Below are 13447 nucleotides of genomic sequence, written 5' to 3'. Positions count from 1 at the left end.
TTATATATGGTATCAAAATAAGCTATAGTTGATGAGAATTTACATTTTGATTTCTTTTTATTCATATGTTCATTGTCCACGGTTCCTTGAGTCCATTGAACCTTTTTGTTTGATCTTGGTTTTCTAAGTCGTAATCGAACAGTCGGTACATCCTGCAAAATAAGCAATATAAAATATTTATTGTATTTTATATTAATATACATGGGTTGGTAATGACTTGTAATGAAACATATAGATTATTTTAAAAAATATTTATTTTCTTTTTAGTCTAATATGTAATATATGAATTTCATTATTATACGCAACATACATAGTTAACTGATTGATAATAATAAAAACTGAATTATAATACTAAAAATATGTTATTTTCTATTGTACTATTTTATTTTTCTTTAAAATTTGTATTTCATCATTAGTATAGTCTAAAATATTTTTTAGTATATCATCAGTGTGCTGTCCCAACATGGGAGGCGCAAACCGAGCTTTATTTACAGCATAACTATATGTTACAGGAGGACCAACAACTTTAACCCTGTTCCCTGTGGAATGTTCCAGCTCTTGAACCATTTTCATGTGTTTTATCTGAGGATCTTCAAACACCTATAAGATTGTCTTGTGTAACGACCGTTTTCAAATTATTTTAACAAAAATATGTATTACTTTATACCTGTCCTATTGTATTTATTGGACCATATGGAAATGAAGCACCTTCAAATATAAGTGCCCACTCTTTATTAGATCTTTTTTTAAATTCTTTTCTAAGAAGTGGCAATAATTCATCTCTCTTTTCTACTCTAGCCTGATTATTCTTAAATTTATCACATTTAAGTAACTCTGTTAATTGCATTCTTTTCAGTAAATCTAAAAACTGTGTGTCACTTCCAGTGCCAACAGTCATATATCCATCTTTTGTAGGAAAAGCTTCGTAAGGTACAATACTTTCATGTTCAGAACCCCAGCGTACTGCTTTTTTACCCGCATTTAAATAATTCGAACCAATATTTATTAAACTGGCAACTTGTGTTGCCAATAAATTACACTGAATCCATTGCCCTTTATTAGATTTTTTTCTTTGATATAATGCTGTTAATATAGCACCATGAGCATATAAACCTGTTGCTAAATCAGTTACTGCTACCCCAACTTTACATGGTGGTCCATTCTTTTCACCTGTTATATGTAACAAGCCCCCTATAGAAGCAGCAATAACATCATACCCTGGCCTATTTGCATAAGGTCCTTCATATCCATAACCAGTCAAAGAACAATATACAATATGAGGTGCTATCTTGGAGATATCCTCATATCCTAAACCCATGTCCTTCAACTTTCCTGGGACATAATTCTCTATCAGAACATCACACTTTTTTGCTAATTCATAGATTATATCTTTACCTTTTTTCAGGTCAATGCATATGCTCTTTTTGTTTCTATTAACACTAAGAAAATATACCGATTCTTGGGTTCCTTCTATAAATGGTGGACCCCATTTCCGTGCCTCATCTCCACTACCTGGTCTTTCAACCTTCAAAATCTCAGCACCAAGGTCACCAAGAATCATAGTACAATAAGGACCAGCAATAATTCGTGTTAAATCTAAAACACGAACATCTGATAAAGGTGATCTGTAGTCCTCAGTACTTTTACAGAAACTCCTTCGATTGTTGAAGCTGCATATATTTAATAAATATTTTGCTCTTATCCATTTCGATAGAAAAGTAAACATCATGTATTGTTTCTGTTTCTTTGTTACTGCTTTTACAAATAGCTCCTATTATTCTTCTAATACTATAAACCTGCATTTATGTTCTCTTCAATTGATACTGAAAAGTTGTATATACATACAGTCTTATATTTTTAACAAACACTTTGCACCAGTATCTAACAATCCTGATATTTTTTATAATTTGTTTTTTACCATATTTTTAGTATATTAAAACTATAAGAAGCATGTTTTTATTGTAAAACGATCGTTGTCACATGGAAATAATGACGTAGTAGCAATAAAAGTACGTAATAAGTATACCTGAGATCCAGAATCTGAGGCATCAGTTTCTAATACAGTTTCCGTGTGTATTTGAGCAGGCTGTTCAGACATAATTGATCTCTCCATCTGGAATATACCTTTTATAAAATAGCACGATAAAATTATATGTAATTATTTCACCGTAATCCAATATCGCGATTATTTATTACAATATTCTGTCGTCATTCATAATCTGATAAAAATCGTCGCCATGTTTAGATTCAGTATATTTACCTTACTTACGTATGTATACATATTACATATAAGAAGTGTTTACAGTTGTAATGCATATGGAAATAAACAAAATTCTTTTGATTTATGTATGAAAGAAAAATAATCGTTTAGTGGTATATATGTATATACTATTTATTTATGTTTATTTTAATTATCATCTAAAATATTAAACGTAATTTGAAAGTTTTAAGCTAAATCTATAAGTAGTGTAAGGAAGTATATTATAATAAAATGTATTTATTTAAACTTATATAATTAAGTTTGAAAAGTATAAAGTAAGGATTAAAGACATATTTTAATTATTTTACAGGTATAAGATGTTATGTCACTTGTGATCATCATCCGTAAAGATGAACGATTTGCTAAACTGCCGTGAGTGAATGTACATAATAAGCGATTTGCTGTGTTTGTACAATTTCCTACAAAAATATTTAAATTCTAATGCCCAATTTTGTACAAAAATACATTTTGAAATCAACACCGACGCTTAAAACCTTTTTGTATAATTTGATATCCTTTTAAACTTTCTTAAGATATGGAGGTAAGATTTTGTTTCAATTATACAAAGGTTATTTAGCAGTTACTACAATTTTAATAATAATGTCTGTTTTGTTTATAGCCAGTTGTTAAAGTTCCTTTGCCATTAGAACCCATAAAATCAAATCAGGTGGAGGATAGAAGATTATGGGTGGGCAATTTAGATTTAAGAATTAATGAGTAAGTATTTACTTAAATTATTTATTATTATGTTTTCTCAGCATAATGTTTTATCATTGGAAAATGATATATGTATTTTCTTCGTATAATGGAAAAATCTAAACAAAACACATTCTTTATCTGTCAAACTGGTACCAACTCCTAAAACTCGTCCAAAAACATGGAACAATTGAAAAGTTCGACCTCCTATTCCATCGGTCAGGTCCACAAGCAGGTCAACCAAGAGGATATGCATTTGTTACTTATAAAACAATTCAAGATGCAACAGCAGCCAAAGATGCTTTACATAATTTAAAAGTAGGAGCAAAAAATATTATTGTCAGATGGGCTCACAGGTAACAGAGGTAATTACTAAAATGATGGAATATTAATAAAATGAATGTATAATTCAAATATTATCTATTGTATTCCAGTCTGATATGGATAAGCCAAAGCCAAAAATAGATATACCTGCTTTAGCTGGAGCTAAAAAAGAAGATAAAAGAATAAGGTAGTGTACTATAAATACTTTTATCAAGAATGTTATTTTTATTATGTCTTCTACAATTTTTTTATAGCCGCGAAACAGCAATTCAAGCTATAGAAGCGAAATTAAAGTTGATGAAAGAATCAGAAGAAGAGTTTGAACTAAATAAACCTTTGAATGGGTCACCTGTAATACATTTGTATCAAAAATCGGAAACTCCAAAACCGTCCACATCAACTCGTTATCATAATCGAAGTGGTCATTATCACAACAATAAGCCATATAATCGTCATAAACCGAGAAGATAATTTAAATCATGTTTTCTAATTTATAGTATTATAATTAAAAACAATGAATTTATTTTTATTGATCAATACTGTTCCATGACTAGTTGATATTTATATTATTTATATTTTCTATTTAAATAATTTTTTTGTATTAATTTGCCTCCTTTTATTATAAAATCCTATTTTTTTTAATTGGTCTTTTTAATTTCTCTTGTTAATACGATTTTTACAGTGGTGCCATTGCATATTGGATAAACAAACATACCTTAATTCATTATTAATATAATACTTGATATGTACATTAATGTACATGTATTTTCGTAATCTATAACATCTTTTTATAATAAATAAATATATACTTTAAATACATATTGTAATACGAAGTACCATTATTTTGAGATTAGGAAATTTAAAACAAACTATTAGTGATGAATATGAGTTTAATATAATGATTCCTATTGTATTTATGAAATAAGTTTTACATCAGAGTTAGTCATCTTTCTTTTGATATTTGTATTTTCCACGCATATGATATGGTAAAGGTACTATAGCTGGACATGGTATCTGACCAGGTACTACACAAATACAGCTTCGTGAACAACCAACACCAAAATTTGCAGGATTATCTTTCTTTTCCTTCTTGATACTTTCTTCTTTCTGAAGTTCTTTTGATTTACAAACTACACGTCTGAGATGCATTAGTATTTCATCTTTGGATTTGTCATCTACATCAATTAACATAGTGTTTCCATTTTCTATAGAAAATTAAAATCAAAATTTATTATTCTTCTGAAATCTAGTATGATATATGTACATATATAGAGAGAGAATAATTAATAAATTACACAGACTTTGGTGCTTACCATAGTAACATTTTATGAAAGGTGTTGGTGTCATATTTTTAAAAGTAATAACTTGCACTTTTGGATTTTTATATTGAAGCTGTGAAATATGCCAAAATATGAAATCCCTACAATTAGATTTATATTAATTGTAATGAGTACTATAGAAAAACTATAATTTGAAATAATGTTAAAATAACTTGAAATTTACTTGATTCCTTGATGATGATTCCCACGTATGTTGTAATTAATAGAAAATATTTGTATTTCGTCTTTCAATATTATTGTACCAGCATTTAAATAATTTAATGTTCTTCGTATAGGTGCTCTACCAATCATAAATGGCATTTGGTTGTTTTTTTTTAACAAAAACTAATGTACAATAAATTATCCTTTTGCATGTATATTTATATACCTGAAACAAGAACATTTTATTAGATTGTTAAAAAAATATTTTAAATATTACATCGTTTTTATACATTTTATAGTACTTCTTTTTATAATGTGGTTTTCAGAGATAAAATAATGTGTAATTAATTGGTTTCACTGTGTATTTATGTATATACTTACTGTATGACTAGTTTACTACTACAATAATCTATTGTTGTAATAACTTATGCACTGTGAGCTTTACCCAGCTTTACCCTTTATGATAAAATATTGTTGGTTATGGTGTTTTTAATAATGTGATAACCTTATCACTCACTCACTTACTAGTGTGTGTGTATATATATATACATATATTACTTCCACCGTTAATAGAGTAGAAGTACTGCAGCTACGGTGTAGTTACATATACATATAGTGCCGGTACGACTTGCATACACATGTGCTAAACCTTGTTCCTTTCTCTTTTGAGACACGTTATCTCCACTGTTGCATATCCAGCTGTTTTGATATAAACTTTTGTGTTTAACTAAAGGTAAATTTTAATACAATATTTTATAATCATATTTGATAATATAGTAACATGATGGCAACAACAATTTGAAAACAAAACGTAGTTTCTTAATTTAAGACATTAAATACTTACTGTAAAATAGGTACTTATATCCCTTTTACTTACTGTTACTGTTATTTGTTTCCCATATGTTCAACATATTAACTTACATATTGGTTTGTTTCAGAGACTGCACAAAAGATAATTACAATGATGAATGCTAAGCAAATTCGACAAGCTTATATTGACTTTTTTAAAAGCAAAGGTCATGAATATGTTCATTCTAGCTCTACAATACCACACGATGATCCAACATTATTATTCACAAATGCTGGAATGAACCAGGTAAGATGTCAGTAATAGTATTATTTATTAAAATATATCTATCTTTTTAATGTGGTATGTTTCAGTTTAAACCAATATTTTTAGGAAGTGTGGATCCTAATAGCGATATGGCAAAGTGGGTAAGAGTTGTTAATAGTCAGAAATGTATTAGAGCTGGAGGAAAGCACAATGATTTAGATGAGTTGGAAAAGAGGTTTATCATCATACATTTTTTTGAGATGATGGGAAATTGGTCATTGGAGATTATTTTAAAGTAAAGTATCAAAAACAAATAATATATATGATTTATTACACTATTATTGTTATACAGTTTCTAAACTTGTGCTTTATTCTTTTAGAAAGAAATTTGTACTTGGGCCTGGGAATTTTTAACAGTTACATTACAATTACCAGCAGATCAATTGTATGTAACTTACTTTGGAGGTGATGAGAAAAATAATTTAGATTCTGATGAAGAGTGTAAAGAGATTTGGCTTTCTTTAGGGTAATAGCATATTGTTTGTTAATCTTGTTAATAATAAACAAAAGCTATAATTAATTCTTTTTTACTTTTTTAGGGTGCCTCCTAGACATATATTACCAGGAAATATGAAAGATAATTTTTGGGAGATGGGAGAGACAGGTCCATGTGGACCATGTAGTGAGATACATTATGACCGTATTGGCAATAGACAGGCAGCTCATTTAGTGAATCAGGATGATCCTGATGTTTTAGAAATTTGGAATCTTGTATTTATACAATTTAATAGGTATATAATTTATAAAAAACGAAATGTGTCTTACTTACCTAAATTTATGCATCTATTTTTTTTTTTTCTTCTTTTTTCTTAGAGAATCTGATGGATCTTTAAAACCATTGCCAAAAAAACATATTGATTGTGGTCTGGGCTTAGAAAGATTAGTATCAGTTATACAGAATAAACGTGCTAATTATGATACAGATTTATTTGTGCCCCTGTTTGATGCAATACAAAAAGGTACAGGAGCACCGCCTTACCAAGGAAAGGTAGGTGCAGATGATAAAGATGGGATAGATATGGCATATAGAGTTTTAGCAGACCATGCAAGAACTATTACAATTGCCCTTGCTGATGGAGGTGTACCAGATAATACGGGCAGAGGGTAAGCTAAATACTTACATGTTATAACTTATACATCATAATATGTGTACTAATCTTAACATCAATTATAATTTAGGTATGTGTTAAGAAGAATCTTGAGACGCGCTGTACGTTACGCAACTGAAAAATTAAATGCTAAACCTGGTTTCTTTGGAACATTGGTAAATGTAGTTGTAGAACTTCTTGGTAAATATTTGGAACTTTTAATATTACTTATATAATTTTACGTATTGAGAAATTATTTTATAATCCTATTGATTTATAGGTGATGTCTTTCCTGAAGTAACAAAAGATCCACAGTATATAATTGATGTGATCAATGAGGAAGAAGAACAATTTCTCAAAACTTTATCGCGTGGTCGTAATTTATTGAATCGTACTATAACAAAATTAAGGTCGTCAAGTGTACTCCCAGGGGATGTTGCATGGCGTTTATATGATACATATGGTTTTCCAGTGGATTTAACGCAACTTATGACCGAGGAAAAAGGATTAAAGGTTGATATGGTTGGTTACGAGGAAGCAAGAAAACAAGCTCAGGTATTATATAAACTACTTTGCAATACATAGTATGTTTGAACATGTATTATTTATAAAATATTAATCTGTTCCAGATCATTTCTCAAAGTAAAAGCGGTGGTGTGGATGATCAAATTAACTTAGACGTTCATGCGATTACCGAATTACAAAATAAAGGAATAAAACCCACTAATGATTTACCAAAATACAATTACACAGTTACCAATGATAAATTATACGAGGAATATGAATTTGCTCCGTGTACTGGTACTGTAATCGCTCTTAGACGTGCCAAGACTTTTGTTGATGATGTATCCTCAGGAGAGGAAGTAGGAATTTTGTTAGATCAAACAAACTTTTATGCGGAACAAGGTGGCCAATATACGACGAAGGATTTTAGTTAAAGTGATGATGAAGTAAAGAAATAATATACTTCAACATATATTTCATATTATAAGAAACTAACATCTTTATTTTTCAAGGACACCGAAGTTCGTATAAAAAATGTTCAAGTAAGAGGTGGCTATGTCCTGCATATTGGAACGGTAGGGCAAGGAACATTGAAAAAGAATGACAAAGTTTACTTAAACGTAGATACTACGCGAAGGAGGCTTTTAATGAGTAATCACACTGCAACTCATGTTCTAAATTATGCACTTCGAAAAGTATTGGGTACGGAAGTTGATCAGAAAGGCTCTTTAGTTGCACCCGATCGTCTTCGTTTTGATTTTACAAATAAAGGTTTTGTTGCAGAATATACTTTATTATTTTTAAATATTGAACATAAAGTATGACTACATGTATCTTTTTCCATAGGAGCAATGACTGCAGAGCAGGTGAAAAAAGTAGAAGAAATGACAAACAGCTTAGTAAAGGAAAATAGGAAAGTTTATGCTAAAGAAAGTAGCTTAGCACTAGCAAAGACTATTCAAGGTTTACGAGCTATGTTTGAAGAAACGTATCCTGATCCTGTGAGAATTGTTAGCATAGGTATACCAGTTGAAGACTTGGAAAAAGATCCTTTAGGTCCTAGCGCATTGCAGACTAGCGTAGAATTTTGTGGCGGAACGTAAGAAATTTCATATATATGGAACAAAATACTACGAACAATAATCATTTTATATAAATACTTGCAGGCATTTGCATTATACAAAACATATTGAGGATTTTATCATAGCCAGTGAAGAAGCTATCGCTAAAGGTATTAGACGTATGGTAGCTCTTACTGGTCCTGAAGCAACAAAAGCTCAGAAGAAAGCAGCTGTATTGCAAAACCATTTGGAACAACTTCAAGCAACTATAGCTAATGATAAGAATGGTACCAATACTAAAGAGCACGTAAAAAAAAATAATTGAATTAACAGATGATGTCTCGCGTGCTACGATTTCAAGTTGGAAAAAAGTATGTATAAATTTTATATACATCATTTTAACATAGCGAGAACGATATATAATCTTTTCGTTCACACATAGGATCATATGCGTAAAATGTTAAAAGATTTAAAAAAGATGCTTGATGATAAAGAACGTGCAGCAAAAACTGCAATTGCCAATTCAGTAGTAGATACTGTTCAACGAATAATTCAAGCAAATGTAGGATGTCCGGTATTGGTTGAAATATTGCAAGCATATAGTAACACAAAAGCTTTAGATTCTGCCCTTAAAAAAATAAAAGCCATTTCTCCAGAGACAAGTGCATTACTTATAAGTGTGGATCCCGATGTTAAAAAGATTTTTGCACTTAGCGCAGTATCTAAGGTAAAGTTACATTTATACTATTCAATTATTTGAACAAAAAAAAAAGAAAAAAAGTGAAATTAATTCTTATGAAATATAATAGTCTGCCATAAACAAAGGACTGAAAGCAAACGAATGGATCCAAGAAATTGCTTCATTATGGAAGGAAAGGGGGTGGAAAAGCTGAGTCTGCTCAGGCATCGGGTACCAATATATCATGTTTAACAAAATTAATACATACTGCAAAAAATTTTGCTAATTCAAAACTTGGAGTTATAAGTAACAATGGTTCGTTAATATAAATTAATTAATACGATATAAGAAGTAAATTACTTCTACAGTTCTTAAATTTATCGCATATTTTTAGAAAATCTGACGAATAACATCTGCAGTCAGTTAAAAGCTAGTCAAAATGCAATGTGTTCTAAAACTTCAAAAGACAAATTAATACTTTCTGGTAATATTGGAAGTATCAAATATTATCGTGCTGAAATAGTAGCGCAATATAATGATAAAGAAGTGATAATGAAGGAATGTAAGAATGACGGCACAATTTCTAATAACGTTAAATTAGAAGGAAACGGTGTTGAACTATCCGACAGCAATGCAATTCTTTTACTTAGCAAATGACCAATTAAGATGTTCAAACGATCTTTTTATGTCTAGTGAAGTTTTACAATGGGTAAGTTACGCAGATAATCATATTCTACCGGCAGTATTGGGGTGGGTTATTCCATGCATCACGAAACAGGTACCAAATAACGTGAAGGCAGGTATGAAAACATCCAAGGAAGATCTTCTTTCTTCTTTAACCAAATTAAATAATATATTGCTTACAAAAACTTATTTAGTTGGAGAAAGAATCAGCCTTGCAGATGTTGCTATTTTTACTGCCTTGGTACCGTTGTATGAACATTTATTTGATTCAGAATATAGGATACAATATAAGAATTTAACTAGATGGTTTCTTACTATTTTAAATCAGCCACAAGTAACTAGCATACTAAAAAATTTTCAAATGTGTGAAAAAGTTGTTAAACATTAAATGTTAAAATATTATGTCTCTAAAGGAATGAGTTTTATACATTTTATTATTACGAATAGTTTTTTGTTACAGAACATTTGATTCTTCTTTTTGTTTATTGTCCTTATCATATAATATTCTTATCTCCTTAACAAAAGAGATATATTTGTACCCGTTTTAGCAGAAACTGGAATAATTGGTAAATCAATTTTTTCTTTGAGTAATTTAAATTTCCTGTAACGATAAAATTAATAATATTACTATATTGTTTAAGAATTATTAATTAAAACACGGCACCGTGTCTTACCGTAGCCTCTGGTAAATCCATCTTATTTGCAACAATCAGCATTGATCTGTTAGTTAATTTTACATTAAATGTGTAATTTCATATTTTAATGTTTCATAATCCTTCCACGGATCATTCGAAGTAGTATCCAAAATGAATAATAAAATTCTGCAACGTTCTATATGTTAAGAAATTGTATACCGAGACCTCTATTCTGTGAGAATCGGATATAATTCCCGGCAAATCAGCCACTTGAAAGTTAATATACTTTTCGTTAAAACATTACTTCAAATGAATTACTACTTAATTGTATCACTTACCTGCAATTTGCTCTCATAATCATCATATAATACGGTCCCTAAATGAGGTCTCAATGTTGTGAATGGATATGCTGCTACTTTGGTCTAGCCCTAGATATGGCTCTTAATAATGTACTTTTACCTGCATTCGGTAGACCAATCTAAAGATTTAAACAGTTGCATAATGATATATATATATATATATCTTACTCCAGCTCTTAATTTTATTTTTAAATAAATATATTGTTTACATACTAATCCTACATGTGCCATGCTACTTATTTCTACTACGTATTGCATTGCTTCTCCTTCTGCTCCATATTCACTTATACATGGTGTTTGTTGTACATCAGACTTAAAATATGCATTTCCATGACCACCGGCACCTCCCCTCGCAGCAATAAACATCATTCCTTCTTGATTTAAATCAGCTATTATTTTTCCTTCTAGACTGCGTATTATAGTACCTATCGGTACGTGTACTATACTGTGTTCGGCATTTTTACCGAAACAGTCCTTATTCTGTCCTTTTTCTCCATCTTCAGCTTTAAGTACACTATTTATATGTGAAAGATCTTTAACATTGATCGATGCCTGCAAAGTATTGAATCTATATATTTTATATAGTAGATAAGCGATTTAGTTGTTAATCACTTACCTGAAGAATTACGTGACCACCGTGTCCGCCATCCCCACCATCAGGCCCAGCCAATGCATTTGAAAATAATTGCAAAAATGATATATTTCCATCTCCACCTTTTCCTCCAATTGCTCTTATCTAAATAATTATATAGATTAGTATTTGTTAAACATTATATGAAAAAACAAAAGCGACTTGATTTCATACATGCTTTATGTCAAGAACACTTCTTTCTGTATCTCTTTGTGATTTTGGTTTTATATTTCGTAAAGCTTTAGGAACAGTATCTTGATTTTGAAACCATTTGGATGTACATAATGATTTAAAAATGTACTTGTTTAGATTTTTACATTCCTGCACATATGTACCTTGTTTCCAACATGTACTGTATATTACTATATTTTTTGTTAAACGAAAATAATTCATCTGCAAATAATTAAATTACAGAATAGTACTTTATTAAATTAAAATTACAATGCATGAAATAGTACTATCTTGATACTGAAACATTTAAATTGTTTTCTAAGATATCTGCAATCAAATTTTGATGTATATCAATAATTCTTTCCTATATAGAGGTATACAATCAGATGTATAACTTATCTATATGTTCTTCTTTCTATTTCTGTCAATGGAGATTTATATGATGTTATGAAAGTAACATCATTTATAATTCACCTGCATGATTATACAATATCATATAAAATTGAATAGGATCAATTCTTCATTAACACTGAATGTTATATCAAATTTATATATGCAAGCATATATATTGGTCATATTTTTATTGGAATATTAATAATTTGTCTTATATTTTCCATGAAAAATTACTGCTATTACAGTGAGCAATATTTAGTTTCTTTTTAGGAGCAATATTTTGTACATTTGGAGATTCAGATTTAGTAAATATATGTGTTAAAGCTCCAGATGAATGAAATTGTTTATCCAAACTACGATAACCAGTAACTATATAATCTTGAAAAGATGACCATGCAAATGGTTCAACTGATCTTAATATAAAATTTCCATAGGCTGCCATTTCTATGATTTTCCATGAATCATCCCACCGCCTGGTGGATTGTCAATAAGTGTACCACCTTGACCATTGCAAAGAGTAACTAATATTTGTCCATTATCTTTTATAATTCTGATGCACCTTGTAAAGAATTGTTTTAATAATTCTCTATTTTTTTCTATTCGCATTTTACCTCCAACTGGGGAAGTTAAAAATAATTTTATCAAATAATTCTGTTTTTAGTATTGGATGTTGTTTCAAGTTTGTTGCATCAACACCTAATAACACATGAATTCCTGAAAAGAATGCATAGAATTTTTGATAAAACAATGATAAATATATGATTCTAACCACTATATACAATTGAGTTGAAAACATACTAACCATTATTTTTAAATATTCTATGTTTTCTTTCCAAGATTCTGATTGATATTACTTTCATAACATGTAGCCGTGATGTTAACTTTTAATTTAGGTGGAATAGTGCAACAAGGTAGAATGAAAAATTGCCTTCACCTAATAGTAGAACATCATCATTTTCATTGAAAATAGTAAGATTCATAGTCTATTAAAATTAATAGGGCATCATTAGCTTATATACATAATAATTTCTATACTTGTTATTATCCTATTTTTTCTCAATAACTCGTGTAACCCAAAAACCAACTGACCTTAATATAAATGCTATTGCGCTCTATTAAAATCGTCTTGTATAATTCATGTTGTCATATACAACAATTTGTTTCACAACTCAGTATTTTTGCATTTAAAATGAAATAAGAATTATTCCATTTAAACCTCGGTTGCGTCTTATTGTAATTGTAACATGTAAGTAAGTAAGTATAGGTATATACATACACATATATAAATAGTGCCCTCTTGTTATTTTGTCTTTGAATTACTTATACGGGAAACGAATTCAAATTTAAATTTCATAAAATATTATTGA

At 29.6% G+C, this 13447-nt stretch overlaps 5 protein-coding genes across 8 annotated transcripts; 2 read left to right on the top strand and 3 right to left on the bottom strand.

Annotated features, from left to right (window-relative positions):
• Window positions 1-236: 236 nt before the first annotated feature.
• LOC114878337 (succinate--hydroxymethylglutarate CoA-transferase) lies at window positions 237-2638 on the bottom strand. 3 transcript variants are annotated; one of them, XM_046286426.1, is made up of 4 exons: window positions 2569-2638; window positions 2027-2113; window positions 668-1939; window positions 237-600 (listed from the first exon to the last, which is right to left on the bottom strand). In XM_046286426.1, exons 3-4 carry the CDS (start codon window positions 1727-1729, stop codon window positions 370-372), a joined length of 1293 nt encoding a protein of 430 aa, XP_046142382.1. In that variant the 5' UTR covers window positions 1730-1939; window positions 2027-2113; window positions 2569-2638; the 3' UTR covers window positions 237-369. The 3 variants fall into 3 exon arrangements, with proteins under 3 accessions (XP_046142382.1, XP_046142381.1, XP_029047829.2); XM_046286425.1 differs by lacking the exon at window positions 2569-2638 and adding an exon at window positions 2197-2254; XM_029191996.2 differs by lacking the exon at window positions 2569-2638 and having other exon boundaries at window positions 668-1332; window positions 1396-1939; window positions 2027-2111.
• A 70-nt stretch (window positions 2639-2708) lies between these two features.
• Window positions 2709-4050, top strand: LOC114878340 (probable RNA-binding protein 18). Its single transcript, XM_046286430.1, has 5 exons — window positions 2709-2801; window positions 2880-2977; window positions 3109-3312; window positions 3381-3467; window positions 3535-4050. The coding sequence occupies exons 1-5, from the start codon at window positions 2796-2798 to the stop codon at window positions 3749-3751; spliced, it is 612 nt and encodes a 203-aa protein (XP_046142386.1). The 5' UTR covers window positions 2709-2795; the 3' UTR covers window positions 3752-4050.
• A 102-nt stretch (window positions 4051-4152) lies between these two features.
• On the bottom strand, window positions 4153-5488 carry LOC114878341 (probable 28S ribosomal protein S25, mitochondrial). 2 transcript variants are annotated; one of them, XM_029192008.2, is made up of 4 exons: window positions 5143-5488; window positions 4784-4987; window positions 4594-4700; window positions 4153-4485 (listed from the first exon to the last, which is right to left on the bottom strand). In XM_029192008.2, the coding sequence occupies exons 2-4, from the start codon at window positions 4918-4920 to the stop codon at window positions 4220-4222; spliced, it is 510 nt and encodes a 169-aa protein (XP_029047841.1). In that variant the 5' UTR covers window positions 4921-4987; window positions 5143-5488; the 3' UTR covers window positions 4153-4219. The 2 variants fall into 2 exon arrangements, with proteins under 2 accessions (XP_029047841.1, XP_029047842.1); XM_029192009.2 differs by lacking the exon at window positions 5143-5488 and adding an exon at window positions 5052-5132.
• A 20-nt stretch (window positions 5489-5508) lies between these two features.
• On the top strand, window positions 5509-10315 carry LOC114878333 (alanine--tRNA ligase, cytoplasmic). The gene is given in 19 exon segments (XM_029191984.2): window positions 5509-5615; window positions 5700-5857; window positions 5923-6034; window positions 6037-6110; window positions 6196-6341; window positions 6415-6606; window positions 6689-6979; window positions 7055-7164; window positions 7244-7518; window positions 7593-7913; window positions 7980-8238; window positions 8314-8566; window positions 8634-8832; window positions 8834-8899; window positions 8971-9255; window positions 9338-9393; window positions 9395-9522; window positions 9602-9845; window positions 9847-10315. Coding segments are annotated over 18 exon segments (3579 nt in total). The 5' UTR covers window positions 5509-5615; window positions 5700-5722; the 3' UTR covers window positions 10280-10315.
• Window positions 10308-13337, bottom strand: LOC114878343 (mitochondrial ribosome-associated GTPase 2). Its single transcript, XM_046286429.1, is given in 12 exon segments — window positions 10308-10407; window positions 10410-10492; window positions 10549-10636; window positions 10639-10731; window positions 10734-10760; window positions 10763-10795; window positions 10861-10941; window positions 10944-11004; window positions 11099-11437; window positions 11502-11621; window positions 11691-11909; window positions 13170-13337. Coding segments are annotated over 11 exon segments (1206 nt in total). The 5' UTR covers window positions 13170-13337; the 3' UTR covers window positions 10308-10345.
• Window positions 13338-13447: the final 110 nt, after the last annotated feature.

Source organism: Osmia bicornis, chromosome 7 (genome assembly GCF_907164935.1).
Source record: "Osmia bicornis bicornis chromosome 7, iOsmBic2.1, whole genome shotgun sequence".
NCBI lineage: Eukaryota > Metazoa > Arthropoda > Insecta > Hymenoptera > Megachilidae > Osmia > Osmia bicornis.
The sequence above is the reverse complement of the archived record's forward strand: the minus strand, read 5'-3'. Positions and strand labels throughout refer to the sequence as shown.